Raw genomic sequence first — 15,981 nt, 5'->3', positions numbered from 1 at the left:
GCCCGCCTCGCCAGAGAACTAACGGGATTAAGATCGCGCCCTCTGAGTGGCTCGCCGCAAGCCCCGCCTCCGGCAGTGGTTGCCCGCCCCACCCCCCCCGCGCTTTCCGGGACGAATCTTGGCTCCTCCTCCTTCCTCGGCCCCGCCCCCTTGTGACTCCGCCCCTCTTCTGCAGCGTCCGGTCCTGCCCCTCCCAAATCTAGTTTAGTTGTCGCGGCGGGACCAGGACCTGGTCCGAGACGCGCGGTGCGAGCCAGTGGCAGAGCCATGGCTGGCGGGGAAGACCGCGGGGACGGGGAGCCGGTCTCAGTGGTGACCGTGCGGGTGCAGTACCTGGAGGACACCGATCCCTTTGCATGTGCCAACTTCCCGGAGCCGCGCCGGGCCCCCACCTGCAGCCTGGACGGGGCGCTGCCCCTGGGCGCACAGATACCCGCGCTGCACCGCTTGCTGGGGGCGCCGCTCAAGGTGAGGGGCCCCGGAGAAGATATGGGGGCGATCGAGGGTTCAGGGTTGGTGCCATGAACGTCTTTGGGAGGTGCCCCTCGGGGAGAGGCTGGAGTGGGTACGCTCCTCCGGGATACTTTGGGGCTGAGGACCAAGGTCCGCGCAGCCCTGCTTGCGGGAACGCCTCTCAGACTGAGGGGAAACTGCAGAAGGGAGAAGGGAGCTTGTGGTTTGCGCCACCCTGGCTGCCCCTTAAAGTGAGGCCCCCCTGGGGAGGTGGTCGAGGGAAGGGGGTGCTCCTAGCTGCCCGTCTGCCTGGGTAACTGCTGTGGATTGGGTGGCGGTAGATATTTGAGTGGTAGCGGACCCAGGAGGCGGAGCTGGGGGGGGGGGGTGTGGACCAGCCTCCACCTCACCTGAAGCGGGGGCGGAACTACGAGGCGGGGCGGGCCGCTATAGGTGGCAGAGGCTTCGAGCGGTTCCTGGAGGTTGGATTGGGTCCTGCTGTGCAGAGTGTTGCCCCTGCAGGTGGGGGTGGGGAGGTGGCTTGGGAGGAGAAGAGACTTAACGGGGTGCGGGGAGTCCTCCAGAAGCAGCCCAGCCCGGGACTAGCCGAGCGCGGGAGGCTCCGCTGGTGGAAAAGCCCTTTGAGTCACCGCCCCCACCACCCGTACTCTCGCCGCCGCGGGCCAGCAGCTGGAAGGGAGGCGGCGGGCCGGGCTAATTTTAAACCGCCGGCCTGCTCTAGTTTGCCTGCGCCCCGGAACCGACTCGCGCACAATACCGGGGAAGGCCCTTTTCCAGATGGCGGGCCCTACCTCTCCTCCCGCTCGCCGCGCTCAGCCCCCCGCAGGCAGCCCTTTCCGGCGCGCGGGGTTTCCGGGCCAGGACTTTGGGAGGCCACTACCACCCCCCTGGCCTCCCCGCCAGCCAGTCCACACCGAGTGGTGCGGACGAGGAGAGAGAGTTGGTGGTGGTGCAATCCCCGGCTCCTAGCTGGGTCGCCGAGTTGCGCAAACTTGCCCCCCGGACTCGGGGTCTCCCTTGGAATGTGCCCCGGGCGCCAGGCCCCCCGGCCTGCATTCCTGGCGCTGCGGGCCAGACCCGCCTCCGAGAATGGGCGGGAGAGGTGGTGGGACTATTGGCCTGGGGAACGGCACGTGTCCCTGAAAAAGCCCGGTATTCAAGGCCATGACTTGAAAGTGTCAGCACGCTGCCCATTCCAGAGTTTTGATGCAACATCTATCCCCCTCTCCACCCTCGTCCTGCTCTGTTGAAAGGGGCAAACAGGTGGGCCTGGAAGAAGCACGTCCACCAGCGGGAGGCCACCTCCTATTCAGCTTGGGCGCTAGGGAGAGAGGGGTGCTGAACTGAGGCCAGGTTCCTGAAACGCCTGGAGCTCTACAGAGAACACAGTATTCCACCCACCACCACCACCCCTACTCTAGGACAGGACTTTCCAACTAGGGGCAGATTTGGGAGGACAGCTACAGGAAAGAGGCTCTGCCCTCTGTTCTCTGCTCCCTAGCTGAGGACACTACTGAACTCAGAGAATGTGTCATCTCTGCCAACTCAGTCCTTCCTAGTTTCCCCACTTTCAGGATCTCCCACCTGGTGTACTTGAGGGACTGTCATATCCCCCACAGGCAGGATATGGGGGTGGACACATGGGGTTACCACAGTGCCTAGAGCAGGACTCCCTGGGGCTGACAGCTCTGCCAGCAATGGTCAGATGCACTGTGATGTGCTCATCCCAAATATAAACTGTGACCACAGCCCCAGAATAGAAGGCCAGAGAAAGAAGGGCTCAGAATAGGGTAGGGTCAGGGACATCAGAGATCTGCGAGAGGGGGAGCAGGGCCCTTTTTTGCAAGAAATGTCAACAACTGGTTCCTTCCCTAGTCCTATAAGTGGGTGCCCCAGGGGCACAGACATGACTCAGGCCTGCCTTGATAGTCTCTAGAGGGGAGAGGTAACCCAGAAATCCAGGCGTCCCTGTGCAGGGCTGTACAGCAGAAATGAGGGAGGGGTTTTGTACTCCCTGCTTCATCCTCTGTACAGTTGTCCAGCAAAGGAACAGGACATAGCCAAGTCTGCCCTCCCAGTCTGGGCACTGACCCCCATCATCCCTGCAGACCCTGCCCCCTCCCTGGGGACGTACAGAGACCCAGCCCACTTTCCCTCTGGGGCTCCACACCACACACCCCATTGAGTTCCCCTAGGGCTTCTTCCTTTTTAAAAGACTTGGAGCTTTCACACCACAGAGGGCCTTGCTCATTTCCTTTCAGTCTAGGAGGAAGCTCCTGGCCACAGCCTCTGACTCATCTCCTGGCCCTAAGAGGGGGTGAGGCAGGGTCCTGGCAGTGCCTTCGGCCATGCCTGATGTCTCCAGGGAAACTCAGGAATATCTTCCCACTATTGCCAGAACCTCTCCCAGTCCAGGAACCTGCCCCTGCACCAGGGGTAACCAGGCCTTCTGGCCCTGCCGCTCACCTCCTTACCCTCCCTACTACCTTTGCTCTTGGGGTGGTGCCTCAGGAGCCCCTCCCTTATACCCAAAGGCCCTGCCACATCTGGGATAGCACTGACTTCTCCCTGGGCTCTGAGCAGAGGGATCTGGGTGTTGCTCTGACCCTGATGCAAAGGCTAGAGGAACCCCCTACTCCTAGTAGCAGAGATAGCCCTAGAAATCTGTCCATTACCAGCAACTTTGTTTCCCCAGCTGTGGCTAAAGATTAGAGTAGGACAGTGGTGGCACTGTCCTAGAATGTGTCCTGACCTTGCCCCCTCCTTGCTCCAGCCTCAGTCTACCCTTCAGAAGCAGGATAGGCTAGGAGGCTAAGTGTTAAACTGACATACTGGGACAGGGACGGATTGGAGGGGTCCCAGAGGATTCTTAAGGGTAAGAAGGGGTGCTCTGATGATGAACTGAGTCCTTTAGCCCCCTGATAGGGAGGTTTCTTTGGGAGATTGTAGAAGATTAGGATGTGGGCATGAGTCATGGCCTCCCCACTTTCCCTATGGCTGGCATGTCACTGATCATTCTGGGCTAAGTGACCTCATGAAGGACTCAGACCTAGATCCTGGCAGAAGTAGGCACTATTACCCCAACATGTATGGTGTGTGTGTGTTCCTTAGCATTCCCTTGCTAGAACTGGGAGGACCAGTTTGGGGTATTTGTAGAGTCCAGACAGCTGAGAGGCTGTCTTCAGCACTTGGCAACCCTCAGGCCCCAACCTTCATTCCACCTACCCTCGGGGTTCCCTGGCGCACTTCCAATGAGCTTCTGGGTAATTAAGATCTAGGTCAGTTAGCCCTAGGCCCGTTCCTGGTTGTGCAGCAGGTGCAAATCCACTGAATTTCTTGGTCTCCTCACCTGTCAAAGGATTATCAGAATCAAACTAGGCAGCCCAGTGTATTACACAGAGGAGGCAAAACAAGTGGGTTTCCCTCCTCAAAGCCCATCCATGTCATCTCAACCAGGAAGTCATGGTCTCCTTGGAGATCTGAGATAACAGGAAAAGAGGCTCATAGTTCACAGGGTCTTGTGTGTATAGGAAAAGGAAAGAAAAGGGCAGTTAATTTATTTCCTAAAACAAGAGTCCTCCAGCATATAATTCTGTCCTCTTCCCCATCTTCTTTGTACCCTGCCCCTGGCATGTTCATTCTCACCTGATTACACTGCTATGAAAAATACTGGGGAGTAGACACCAGGGTCCCCTAAGCTTGGCCCTGCATATAAAATCATATGTAACAAGTTAGTTAGGGCTGCCAGAAAAACCTGAGCCCAGAGTATCCAAAGGAACGTAGTCTGGAGGTTGAAGTGAGGGGCTGAGCCTGGGAAGAATGGAGGAGGGACACCACCCCAAGACAGACAGCAGAGAAGTGTGGAAGACAAGAGCCAGGAGGGAGTCACGGACGTAGACCTACACTGACCATGTGCTGACCCTAAGCACTGTCAGCAGGGGCCAGGGTTTGGGCTTACTCAGGCCTGGCCCAGCCCCAGGGTGTGAGAAACAAGGCCCAGGGGTTTGGCTCTCAGAAGGGTGACCCCAGGAAGGGGCCAGGGGTGTGAGGGACAAGCACCACTCAGCTGGCAGGAAGTCTCTGCTCTTTGCTGCTTGCCTGACCTGAACCCCCTCCCCCATCTCCATCCAAGACAAACAGCTGGAGGAGGAGGGCATTGTCCTATAGGCTTTGGGTTGCCAATTACCCATGAGTCTCCTCTCCATAAATGGGGCACTGGCAGAATTAGACAGGTGACATGGTTAGGGAAGCCACTAACCACCAGGGTTTAAACCTGCTCATCTGAGGAGGCTGGGGTGGTAAGCACTTAGTCTTGAGGACCCCCTCCCCCACAGGGATACAGGCATCCCAGGTACCCTGCACACTTGGGACTAGAGCGTGTAAGTATGCGTGCAGGAGAGGAAGAAAGCGTGCTGGGCCCGAGCTTTCCGTGGGTGTGCTTCTTGGGCCTGTGCCTGGCCAGCGAGCATGTATATACAGGTGTCCCCAAAAAACGTATACACACTTTAACAGCTAATTTCTATTACATTTTGAAAATGAAATGTATTTTAATAAACACTGCCTTTATAATTATACCAAGTGTGTAGACATTTTGGGGGGACACCTTGTATATACCTGACCATATATACCTGGGTTTGTAAGCAATTACTGCATATAATCGATCACCCCTCCAGTGTTTATCTTTATATAACTCCTCCTCTCCCCTTGCTTGGCACCCTTGGCCATTGTACCTCTACACTTATTTGTGGCCTTTCTCTGAGTCAAGCCTGCCTGCCTCCAGGACTAGCTGGAAAGCAGGGAAGGCAGAGGCAGTGTCTTGTTCTCTGCTCTGTCCTCAGAACCTAAAACCAGCCCAGTTCATGAATGTTCGGATGAGCTGTTCTCTATGTGTGTGATTTGGGGGATCCCTGAGGTGGGTTGCAGCTCTGGGGGAGATATGTTTCTCTAGGGTCCCAGAAGGAGATGCAGCTGTGCCTGGATGGGGGTAGGGAGGGTAGGCTGCTGAGTCATCTGTGGGAAGAGGGATCAGGAGGAATGTGGGGCTGCCCTCAGCTGAGCTGGCCCTGGACAAGGTACCCCAGCCCAGGGGCCTTACCCCCTCCCAGCTCAGGCCTATTCCCAGTAGGCCCTGGAGAAGATGACTCTGCTCCTACGGAGGAGAGAGAGGCCAGGCCCGCCCAAGGCGCCCAGGGAAGGGCAGGCAGCCAGGCAGGAAGTGGGACAGAACAGGCTGGAGTATTTGTTCTATGTCCCATGTCCCAGTCAGTGGGGGGAGGTGGTCACCCAAGGGCCTCACAGGAAGGGCCTGAACTGCCAGGAAGGAGCTGGGTCAGGCTCTCAGGCACAGCAGGGATGCTACGTAGAGGCAGAGGTGGGGGCAGGAGCTGGACTCCCTTTCCCCTCAAGGGACCAAGGGCAGCTGGAAGCCCCTGGGCTGGGTCCAGAGCAAGGCAGGACTGACAGAACAACAGGACTTTTATTCCCAGTAAGATGGAGACCGTAGGCACCCTGACTCTGCAGAGGGGGCTCTCTCTGGGTCATAGCACCTCAAGGGGGAGAGCCACTCAAGTCAAGGGGACTTTGCTATGGGGGAGGTGTCCAGGAGAGGCACAGTGCTGCCATCAGACTCTCCACAGTCACCTTACTAGGCCCTTCTACAAGTACTTCTCAAGGAGCCAAGTGTCCTGCCCAGTAGTGGAGGGGAGCCAGGCTCAGTGGGGAGAGAGACGTGGGAAGCATGTGCCTTCTTGTTATGATGCAGGTTTCAGGGACCCACTATAGACTGACTGAGTCAGACCCTAAAATCTGGGTTTTCAATAGGCCCCTTGGAGGCCTCTGAGGTCCAGGTAGGACCATGGTCACCGTAGCCCACGTGAGAACATGGCAAAGACCCTCAGGCCTGGAGGGACTGGGAGCCTGTGTAGTAGCCCCTGCTACTCACTGTCTTAATTCAGGGACACACATACACCTCCCAGCTGGGTTGGCACCTCCCAGTGATATGGTTGTATTTAACCCAATTATTAATTAACTGGAAAGGAACAAAGGGAAGGCGGAGTATTAGGCATGCCCAGTGAGGTCTGGGTGACTTGGAGAGGTGATCATCTGTCAGTCACACCCAGGAGCCAGGTCATTGGACAGAATAGGCGTGGCCACTGCAAGGGCGCAAAATCTGAGATACATAAGCTCCTAAACAAGCAGGTTCCCTCTCTTGCGTGCTGGGCTCCTGGTCCAGTTGTTGCAGGGGCACACTCCCCTATATTCGTCCACGTGGCCCACAGCTGTGTGGACCCCACACAATGGACTAACAGACTGTGACTAGCCTGATGCTGTGCCGGATTTAACTCCACTGTGGAACGGAAACTGTGGACACTGGCTTTGCTTTTGGCTCTGCTGAATCCCCAGCTGCACCTTTTCCTGGACTGGTTTAAGGGATATGGGACTTTTGAAACCCAGGGATATATTCCACGCAAGTAAAAATCACCCATTCTCCCATGCAAATCTTAGAAAATTCTTTTTCTCAAGATATCGTAAGAACCCGATCCCCAACACCCAGTGGGTAAAGGGATCCCGCACTTTCACCAGTGGATACCCCACTTCCACCAATAACACCAGCATTCTTTTTTTTTTCTTTTTTCTTTTTCCCTTAACACTTCCTCCCAGGGCTTGAATGCTTGTGGCTACAGCTTATCACCCCACGGGGCTGTGAACTTCCTCGAAGGCAGGAACTTCCTTCCATCTTCTCTCCATTCTCGTTCCTCATTTATGTTCATTAACTCAATACATTTTAGTGAGAACTTACAATGTGCCAAATGCTAGGCTACGCTCTGAGGATATAGCATGCAGCAAGACTGACATGGTGCCCGAACCCAGAGAACACACAGTTAAAGGGGAAGAAGACTAGTGTCTAGGATATTATACTGCCCTGGGGAAGGCCTCAGAGGAGGGTACACACATGGCATGGTGTAGGTTGCATAGCATTGCATAGCAGAAGAGTCCAGGAAGTCTTTTTAAAAAAAAGCCTTATGTAATCTGAAACCTAAAGAACGGGTAAGTGCTAGCCAGGAGAAGACATAGTACATACAAAGGCTTTGCACATAGTAGGCACATGAAGGATTGCTAAAGGAATGCTTGGCTACGGTGCCGCCCTTGTGGTGTGCCTCTCTGCCAGCACCCTGAGTAGGAGGTAGGAGGTCATGAGGTCTCCGTACCTACCCCTGCCACCTCTTCCCCATCCCTGACAGCTGTTCTCTTTGCCCCCAGCTAGAGGACTGTGCCCTCCAAGTGTCTCCCTCTGGATACTACCTGGACCCTGAGCTGTCCCTGGAAGAGCAGCGGGAAATGCTGGAGGGCTTCTATGAAGAGATCAGGTCAGAGCTGGTGAGACCAGGAACATAAGGCTGGCCACAACCTTGCCCCCACCAGAGGCTGGCTCAGGTGTCAGCAGCCAAGACACCTGATCTCTAGCCAAGGACACATGCACGTCACCTCCTGCTGCCCCAGGGAACTGTGCCAGGGGAATCCCGAGGCCTGGCCAGTGTTACCTGCTACCCAGGATGGAGTGGGGGCTCTCCCACATATCTGAGATACCCGTATTTGCATAAATCCTTCTGTCTGGCCAACCCTTGGGCTTAGAGGATCAGTTGGGGAGGAAGGAGCTGGGCCTCAGTTGGCATGTGGGGAGGTCTTTGGCTGCCTTGGTGTGGGGGAAGGGACCCCGCAGAATGAGCTGGGAGGTGCTGACTATGCTGCTTGATTCCAGCAAAGGGCGGAAGCCTACATTGATCCTGCGGACCCAGCTCTCCGTGAGAGTCAATGCCATCTTAGGTGAGTGTGTGAGGGCATCAATGTCCAGCCCAGCTGGCTCAGTTTCTTTCAGGCATGTACTGGACAGTGGACAGGACAGATCAGAGATAGAATATGTGGCCCCTCCCCATTCCTATCCTGACCTTTCCTTCTAGGGCCAAGGCTAATGCTGCAGCTAGACTGTAGTGGGGGCTGCCCAGAGCCAGGGAGTAAGTAGAGGAGGAGGTGGGGGGTTCAAGAATACTAGAATATTCTCTAAGGTTGCCTATGTCCCCTTGAGGTTACTATGTCCATCCACCCCTTGCAGAAAAATTGTATGGCTCCAGTGGCCCTGAGCTCCGCCGCTCTCTCTTCTCACTAAAGCAGATCTTCCAGGTGAGGCCCTGAGGTGGGCTGGGGGTGGGCATCCTAGCCTCAGCCCCCTTAAACTCCCCCATGGTGCCCCCAGGAGGACAAGGACCTGGTGCCTGAATTTGTGCACTCAGAGGGGCTGAGTTGCCTGATCCGTGTGGGTGCTGCTGCTGACCACAACTACCAGAGCTACATCCTCCGAGGTCAGCCCCACTCCTCCCCCAGGACCCTTGCTTTCAATGACCCCGTACTGATCTCTTCTTGTTTTTGTGTCCTCAGCACTGGGCCAGGTGATGCTTTTTGTGGATGGGATGCTGGGAGTGGTGGCCCACACTGAGACCGTGCAGTGGCTGTACATGTTGTGTGCCAGCCTGGTAAATGGCCCTCCCCCCAGACATGCACCCTTTTCCCACTGCCTCTCTCTGGGCCTCAATTTTCTCTCCTGTAAAATGGGCAAGAATGGAGTGAGTCTGTGGCCCCTCTAAGCCTAAAAGCACTTCAATGCCTGGGCCTACAGCCAGGGTCTTTTTGTTGAGACTCTCCTGTCTGGGTCCAGCCCCAGGAGCCCTTCCCCCACTGCACCAGGAGCTGGCCCAGCTCTGGCCCAAGCCCCACTCATATGTGGTTATCCCTCCCCTAGTCCCGCTTGGTGGTGAAGACGGCTCTGAAGCTGCTGCTGGTGTTTGTGGAATACTCTGAGAGCAATGCACCGCTGTTCATCTACGCAGTCAACTCTGTGGCCAGCACCACCGGTCAGAGACTGTTCCCTCCCTCCCCACCACTCAGAGCCTTCTCCTACCTTCCTCCTCATGACTGCTCTCCATTCTGTGTGGCAGGTGCTCTGCCATGGGCCAACCTGGTGTGCATCCTAGAGGAGAAGAATGGTGCAGACCCTGAGCTGCTGGTGTACACAGTCACCCTCATCAACAAGGTGTGTGTGGAGGGGGAACCAAAGGCCAGGTATGAGCCCCTCAGGCTCCTGCCTTCAGGCTCCCATGAGCCTTAGCCTCCTATCCCCAACCTCCAGACGCTGGCAGCGCTCCCAGATCAGGACTCCTTCTATGACGTGACGGATGCACTGGAGCAGCAGGGCATGGAGGCACTGGTCCAGCGGCACTTGGGCGCGGCGGGCACTGACATCGACTTACGTGCACAGCTTGTGCTCTATGAGGTGGGCTCTGGGCTGGGCCGCCAGGGCCCAACAGGGAGCCAGAAGAGGGGAGGGAGGGGGCACGGTTTCCCAGCACCCACCCTACCTCAGTTGCTCACATCTGGACCCATGTCTGCTAGAGTGCCCTGCGGATGGAGGATGGAGACATCGAGGAAGCCGCTGCAGGTGGGCGGCGGGAGCGTAGAAAGCCCTCTTCAGAGGAAGGCAAGAGGAGCCGCCGATCTCTAGAAGGCGGGGGCTGCCATGTGCGCACCTCGGAGCCTGGGTAAGAACATGCCTCAGCACTTGGGGAGGAGGGATGGATGCACCAGGAGTAACCTGTCTCCTGACAGACCCCGCCTCCAGCCCCACAGGGCCCTCCTCCTCCTTCTCTTCCGGCCCTGACCCACTCACAAGCCCAGTGCCCAGCCCCATGGGCCCTGCCTCTGGCCTCTGTACCTCTGCGAACCTCTTTCCTGCCCTCTCCGTGGCGTCCTCAGCTGACAGCTCCTGTGAGAGGAGCATCTACAAGTAAGTAGGGAGATAGAGGCTACCCCCCTGGAATCCTCTCCCCACCTGTCCCTCCTGCTCTGCTCCCCTCCATGGACCCTCGGCCTCCTCTGCCCAAACGCGTGCTTTCTCTCTCTTTCTTTCCAGACTTCACCAAACTGCTCCTATTTGGTAAGTGACTGCTGGGGGGTGGGGTTCGGCTCTGACCGGACCTCCTCCCCCTGGGGCTTCTCTTCATCTCCTTCTGGCATTACGTCTGGTCTTGGCCAATGTTCTCTGTCTCCCTACCCCCTACTGTCTTTGTTTCTCCGGCACTGTCTCTGACTCTTGTTCTGCTCTGTCTTTGTCTCTTACTGCACCCTGTCCGGCTTCATGTCAGTCTCTCCCCTCCACTTAGTTTCCTCTCGTCATGTCCTCCCCAACCCCCTCCTCTTCCCACTGTGGCTGGGAAGGAATCCCTGATAGCACTGCCCAGGTCTGAGTAGGTGTGAGCAACTGGGCTTCCAGGTGGAGCAGACACCACAATTACTATTTCTTCTCTCATCTCCCCTCCCCCACCCCCACCCAGGGCCCCTGAGAGCCCACCTGTCCCCCAGCCCCCTACTGGGCAGGCCAGGCTGGAGTAAGTAGAGGCCAGCTTGCCAGGCCTGCCATGTGCTCAGGGCTTCAGCATTGCTTCTCCCAGCGGGGCTCCATTTGTCTGATGCAGCCAGAACTCGGGGACTCTCGCGCCCCTTTTCCCCCAGATCTCTGCCTCCTCGGTTACCTAAGGACTAAGCATTGGGATTAGTTCCCTGAGGTCATAGTGGATCCTGTGCTTCAATAGTGATACCTTGATAGCTTTGACCAGAGATGAGGACATGGACTCCCAACCTGGAGCCCATTCTCCCAGGCATAGGCCAGGAATAGGGCAGGGAGGGGAATTAGGGTGCTGTGCAGTGTGGAGGTAGAGGAACAACCTAGGGCTAAGATAAGGGCCGGGACTGAGGGCCAATGGAGGCTAGAGGGGCCCAGAAAGAGACATTGGATCACTCATTATTTCAACATAAACTGAGTGCCTGTCTCTACCAGGCCCCTTTCTGGGCATAGGTCATAGTTCTCAGAAGCTGCAGACATGCCAAGGGAGGGATGTGCCCATTGGCACAGCTATCCCCTTCCCCTGCTCTAAGGGTCCTTGTCTAGAATCAGGACAATTAACATGAATAGCAAGGTTGCAAGTTAGACATTAAGTAGAACTTCTCTCTGTACGTTGACCTGGGAATGCTGGGTTGTAAGTGACCCTCCCCAGATGTGGAGAATTGAACAGGGGCTGGACATGGGGGGTCGGGTCCTGGGTCTGCTTGGCGCATGGTCTGTTCCTGTGTGTCTGTGTGTGCCTGCAATTAGGGGCAGTGCCCAGGGGACCAGCATGTGTACCACCCTGGGCTGGGGTGTGTCAGACACCCTCACTGACAAGTGCCTCCCCCCAGAGCCCGGTTCCTGGAGAATGTGGCAGCAGCAGAAACAGAGAAGCAGGCTGCGCTGGCCCAGGGCCGGGCAGAGGCATTGGCTGGGGCAGTGCCCGATGAGGCTGATGGACACCCAGGTGAGCGGGTGGGTGGGCAGAATCTACCCATGTCTCCTTGTTGCCCCACAGAGGCCATGACACTGACAGCTGCTTCTCTTTTTTTAGATGCCCGGGAACTGTGGAGTTCCCCTGAACCGGTCCCAGCTTCTGTACCCAAAACACCCCAGAGCCCTGCCCCCCGAGTCCTGCTCAGGTCCCAGAGGAGCCTTGAGCCAGAGCCCAAGGAGCCACTGGCCCCACCAAGCCCCAAGGCTGAGCCCACCCAGAAGTTCTCTACCCATGTACCCAAGCTCTGCATTGGGGACCTGGACTTCTCAGATCTGAGGGAGGACGAAGACCAGGACATACTGAACATAGAGACTGTGGAGGCTGGGAAAGGGGTCCCGCCCCCACCACCCCCACTGCCCTTGCTCTCCGAAGGCCCCCCACCTCCTCCACCCCCACCTCCCCCACCCATCAAAGGCCCCTTACCACCACCTCCACCACTGCCAGCTGCCCCTCTTCCCCCATCAGCGCCTGACGGCCTAGCCCTCCCCACCAAGAGGAAGACAGTCAAACTCTTCTGGCGGGAGCTAAAGCTGGCTGGGGGCCATGGAAGCTCTGGGAGCCGCTTTGGGCCCTGCTCCACCCTGTGGGCCTCCCTGGAGCCTGTCTCCGTGGACACAGCCCGGCTGGAACACCTGTTTGAGTCCCGTGCCAAGGACGTATTACCTTCCAAGGTAAACGCACCCTCATCTGCAAGGTAGCCCCAGTGGCGAGGGGGGGGAATCAGAGCTCAAGGGTCCTAACTACTGGGGCTGCCGCTCATTTCCCACGTGGGGAAAGCGAGGCAAAGAGAGGAGCGGGGACTTGTCTGAGGTCCCAACAGGGATCAGCAGAGGCCTAACTGGTATCTAAGCTCATCCCAAGGCTCTAAACATCCCAGGTCCATCCCCAGTTGTGGGGTGACCTCGCCATTTGGAGGGGGCCCTTGAAGTGTCCTCTTAGGTTGTTGCCCCAGCTAGTCCCTTTCCCAAACTTAAACTCTCCTTCCCTCAACCTCAAAGAAAGCTGGTGAGGGCCGCCGGACAATGACCACAGTGCTGGACCCCAAGCGCAGCAACGCTATCAACATTGGTCTAACCACACTGCCACCGGTGCATGTCATTAAGGCTGCCCTGGTCAACTTCGATGAGTTTGCTGTCAGCAAGGACGGCATTGAGGTAGGGATAGCCAGCTGGGGGTGTGGAAGGGAGTGGGAGGTCCAGCCCTCTCCTTTGGTCAGTGGGCATTTCCTGACCCTCTAGTAGTGGGCAGGGGCTTGGCATAGCAGTCCCCAGACCCTGGGGCTCCCCCAGACCTCCCCCAGATAGCCTAGGGCAGCGGTTCTCAACCTGTGGGTCAAGACCCCTTTGGAGGTCGAATGACCCTTTCACAGGGGTCGCCTAAGACCATCCTGCATATCAGATATTTACATTACAATTCATAACAGTAGCAACATTACAGTTATGAAGTAGCAACGAAAATAATTTTATGGTTGGGTCACAACATGAGGAACTGTATTTAAAGGGCCAGAAGGTTGAACCACTGGCCTAGGGGGAGTCAAGACCAACACCTGAGGCCTCAGGCCAGCACTTACTGGCCTGTATGGGGTGGTGGTTGTGTCCTCAGAAACTACTGACCATGATGCCCACGGAAGAGGAGCGGCAGAAGATCCAGGAGGCCCAACTGGCCAATCCTGACATACCTTTGGCCCCAGCTGAGACTTTCCTGATGACTCTTGCCTCCATCGGGGGCCTGGCTGCCCGCCTACAACTCTGGGCCTTCAAGCTGGACTATGACAGCATGGAACGGGTACCTGGGTCATGGGTGGGACAGGCAGTGGGGCCAGATGAGTATGGTGACCATGTAGTCTGAGACCCTGGCCTCCCACACCAGGAAATCGCAGAGCCACTGTATGACCTGAAAGTGGGCATGGAACAACTGGTGCATAATACCACCTTCCGCTGCATCCTGGCCACCCTTCTGGCTGTGGGCAACTTCCTCAATGGCTCCCAGGTGAGTGACAGCGCATGAGGGCTGGGAGCCAGGCTCTGGAGCCAGCCGGCCCAGGCTCAGACAAAGTCCTTTCAGAGCAGTGGCTTTGAGCTGAGCTACCTGGAGAAAGTGTCAGAGGTGAAGGACACCGTGCGCAGGCAGTCACTGCTGCACCATCTCTGCTCCTTGGTGCTCCAGATGCGGCCTGATTCCTCCGACCTCTACTCAGAAATCCCCGCCCTGACCCGCTGTGCCAAGGTTAGCACCAGCCAGGGGCTTGGATAAAATTGGCCAGGGCATGAGGGGGTGCTGCTTCCTGGGGCTGGCTTCTCCCCTCCTATTTCAACGGCTGTGCCAGGGCTGGCTCGGCTACAGATGTTTGTGCCAGAAATGCTTCCCTCTATTGGCCTGGCTATCGCTACTCAGTCTTTGGGTCTCAGTTTAGCTGCCGCCTCCCCAAGAAACCTTCTCTGTTCCCCATTGGACCAAATGGACTTGTCTGTTTCCTGTGGTAGACCGTGAACTTTTGGAGGGCAATGGTTGGATCTCTGTGTTCCTCTGGCCTGGCTCACCAGCCTGGCACAGAGGCAGCCTCAGGCAGTACCTTCTTGTGGGGGGACAGCCTGTGTACCCCCCTGCTTTTCCAGGTGGACTTTGAACAGCTGGCTGAGAACCTGGGGCAGCTGGAGCATCGGAGCCGTGCAGCTGAGGAGAGTCTGCGGAGCTTGGCCAAGCATGAGCTGGCCCCGGCCCTGCGTACCCGCCTCACCCAGTTCCTGGCCCACTGCTCCCGACGCGTTACCATGCTGCGAGTAGTGCACCGCCGCGTCTGCAACAGGTGGGATTGTGGGCCCGAGAGGCAGGACCGCCACCACTGTCCCTCACCCCCAAGTAGGACTCACCATCACCTTCCTATCCTGACCTGCCCAGGTTCCACGCCTTCCTGCTGTACCTGGGGTACACCGCACAGGCAGCCCGTGAAGTGCGCATCATGCAGTTCTGCCACACGTTGCGGGAGTTCTCGCTGGAGTACCGGACTTGCCGAGACCGGGTGCTCCAACAGCAGCAGAAGCGGGCCACCTACCGTGAGCGCAACAAGACCCGGGGACGCATGATCACTGAGGTGCGTGCCCCTTCCAGGTTTTGACTGCTGTTCCCATGGTTTCCTTCCCTGGCTCCCAGCTCATCATTCTCCCCTCTCCAGACAGAGAAGTTCTCAGGAGTGGCTGGGGAAGCCCCCAGCAACCCGTCTGTCCCAGTGGCTGTGGGTAGTGGGCCAGGCCAGGGTGATGCAGACAGTCACGCCAGCATGAAGAGTCTGCTGACCAGTAAGCCTGAAGATGCCACACACAGCCGCCGCAGCAGAGGTGGGACCTGTGGCCACTAGGGGAATGGATTTTGCTTTGGGGCCACCTTGGCCTGACCTCCCCATCTGGTCTCTCTCAGGCTTGGTCCAGAGCAGCTCCCCAGTGCCCACAGCAGTGGGGGCCTCCAATGCACCCCCAGAAGAATCCCCAGGCTCCAGTTCACCCAGTGACACTTCAGATGAGATCATGGACCTGCTGGTGCAGTCAGTGACCAAGAGCAGTCCTCGTGCCTTAGCTGCTCGGGAACGCAAGCGTTCCCGTGGCAACCGCAAATCTTGTGAGTACTCCCCACATACCCGCTGCCCACTTTATCCCCAGCAATCCCCTCCAACCCCGCTCTGTCCCTGCAGTGAGACGGACATTGAAGAGCGGACTTGGAGAAGACCTGGTGCAGGCACTGGGACTGAGCAAGGGACCTGGCCTGGAGGTGTGAAGCCACTGCCTCCAGAATATCTACCTGGGCCACAGCCTGCAGGCAAAAGACTATATAGAGAGAGGAGGGGCCAGAGCAGAAATCTGGGCATCTTCTCAACCCTGGGGTCACTCTGTACCCAGTGGCCAGTGCCTTGAGCAGTATTATCTGTGTTTGTGTGTTGTGTGTGTGTGTGTGTATGTATGAGCTCCCTGAACACGTGGAGCATAATAAAGTTTTCTTAGCCAATCCAAGAGCCTTTTTCTTTCAAGGTATAGACCCCTGCTTTCAAGGTCTAAGGCAGTAGAGAAATACCAAAGAATTGGTTCTT

At 57.1% G+C, this 15,981-nt stretch overlaps 1 protein-coding gene across 12 annotated transcripts; it reads left to right on the top strand.

Moving 5' to 3' along the window:
- The first annotated feature begins 197 nt into the window (after positions 1-197).
- Positions 198-15,899, top strand: FHOD1 (formin homology 2 domain containing 1). Of its 12 annotated transcripts, XM_014464920.2 has the most exons (24): positions 268-468; positions 7,735-7,841; positions 8,234-8,298; positions 8,585-8,652; positions 8,726-8,831; positions 8,908-9,002; positions 9,269-9,380; positions 9,465-9,559; positions 9,656-9,799; positions 9,919-10,064; positions 10,145-10,309; positions 10,436-10,459; positions 10,857-10,910; positions 11,758-11,873; positions 11,961-12,574; positions 12,902-13,057; positions 13,506-13,688; positions 13,773-13,892; positions 13,968-14,129; positions 14,519-14,709; positions 14,802-14,994; positions 15,076-15,238; positions 15,318-15,515; positions 15,589-15,899. In XM_014464920.2, exons 1-24 carry the CDS (start codon positions 268-270, stop codon positions 15,669-15,671), a joined length of 3,561 nt encoding a protein of 1,186 aa, XP_014320406.1. In that variant the 3' UTR covers positions 15,672-15,899. The 12 variants fall into 12 exon arrangements, with proteins under 12 accessions (XP_023618832.1, XP_014320404.1, XP_023618827.1 ...); XM_014464918.2 differs by having other exon boundaries at positions 200-468; positions 15,318-15,899; XM_023763059.1 differs by having other exon boundaries at positions 200-468; positions 9,269-9,559.
- The last annotated feature ends 82 nt before the right edge of the window (positions 15,900-15,981 follow it).

Source organism: Myotis lucifugus, unplaced genomic scaffold, assembly GCF_000147115.1.
Source record: "Myotis lucifugus unplaced genomic scaffold, Myoluc2.0 scaffold_274, whole genome shotgun sequence".
Lineage (NCBI taxonomy): Eukaryota > Metazoa > Chordata > Mammalia > Chiroptera > Vespertilionidae > Myotis > Myotis lucifugus.
Note: the sequence above shows the minus strand (reverse complement) of the source record. Positions and strands in the feature narration are given on the sequence as shown.

What these genes read in the sequence shown, in the direction of transcription:
- FHOD1 (XM_023763056.1), top strand. Translation starts at nt 268, where the DNA reads ATGGCTGGCGGGGAAGACCGCGGGGACGGGGAGCCGGTCTCAGTGGTG. An exon ending in ACTGGGCAGGCCAGGCTGGA is followed by an intron (nt 10,911 to 11,757) that starts GTAAGTAGAGGC and finishes GCCTCCCCCCAG; the next exon opens with AGCCCGGTTCCTGGAGAATG. An exon ending in ACACAGCCGCCGCAGCAGAG is followed by an intron (nt 15,239 to 15,317) that starts GTGGGACCTGTG and finishes GGTCTCTCTCAG; the next exon opens with GCTTGGTCCAGAGCAGCTCC.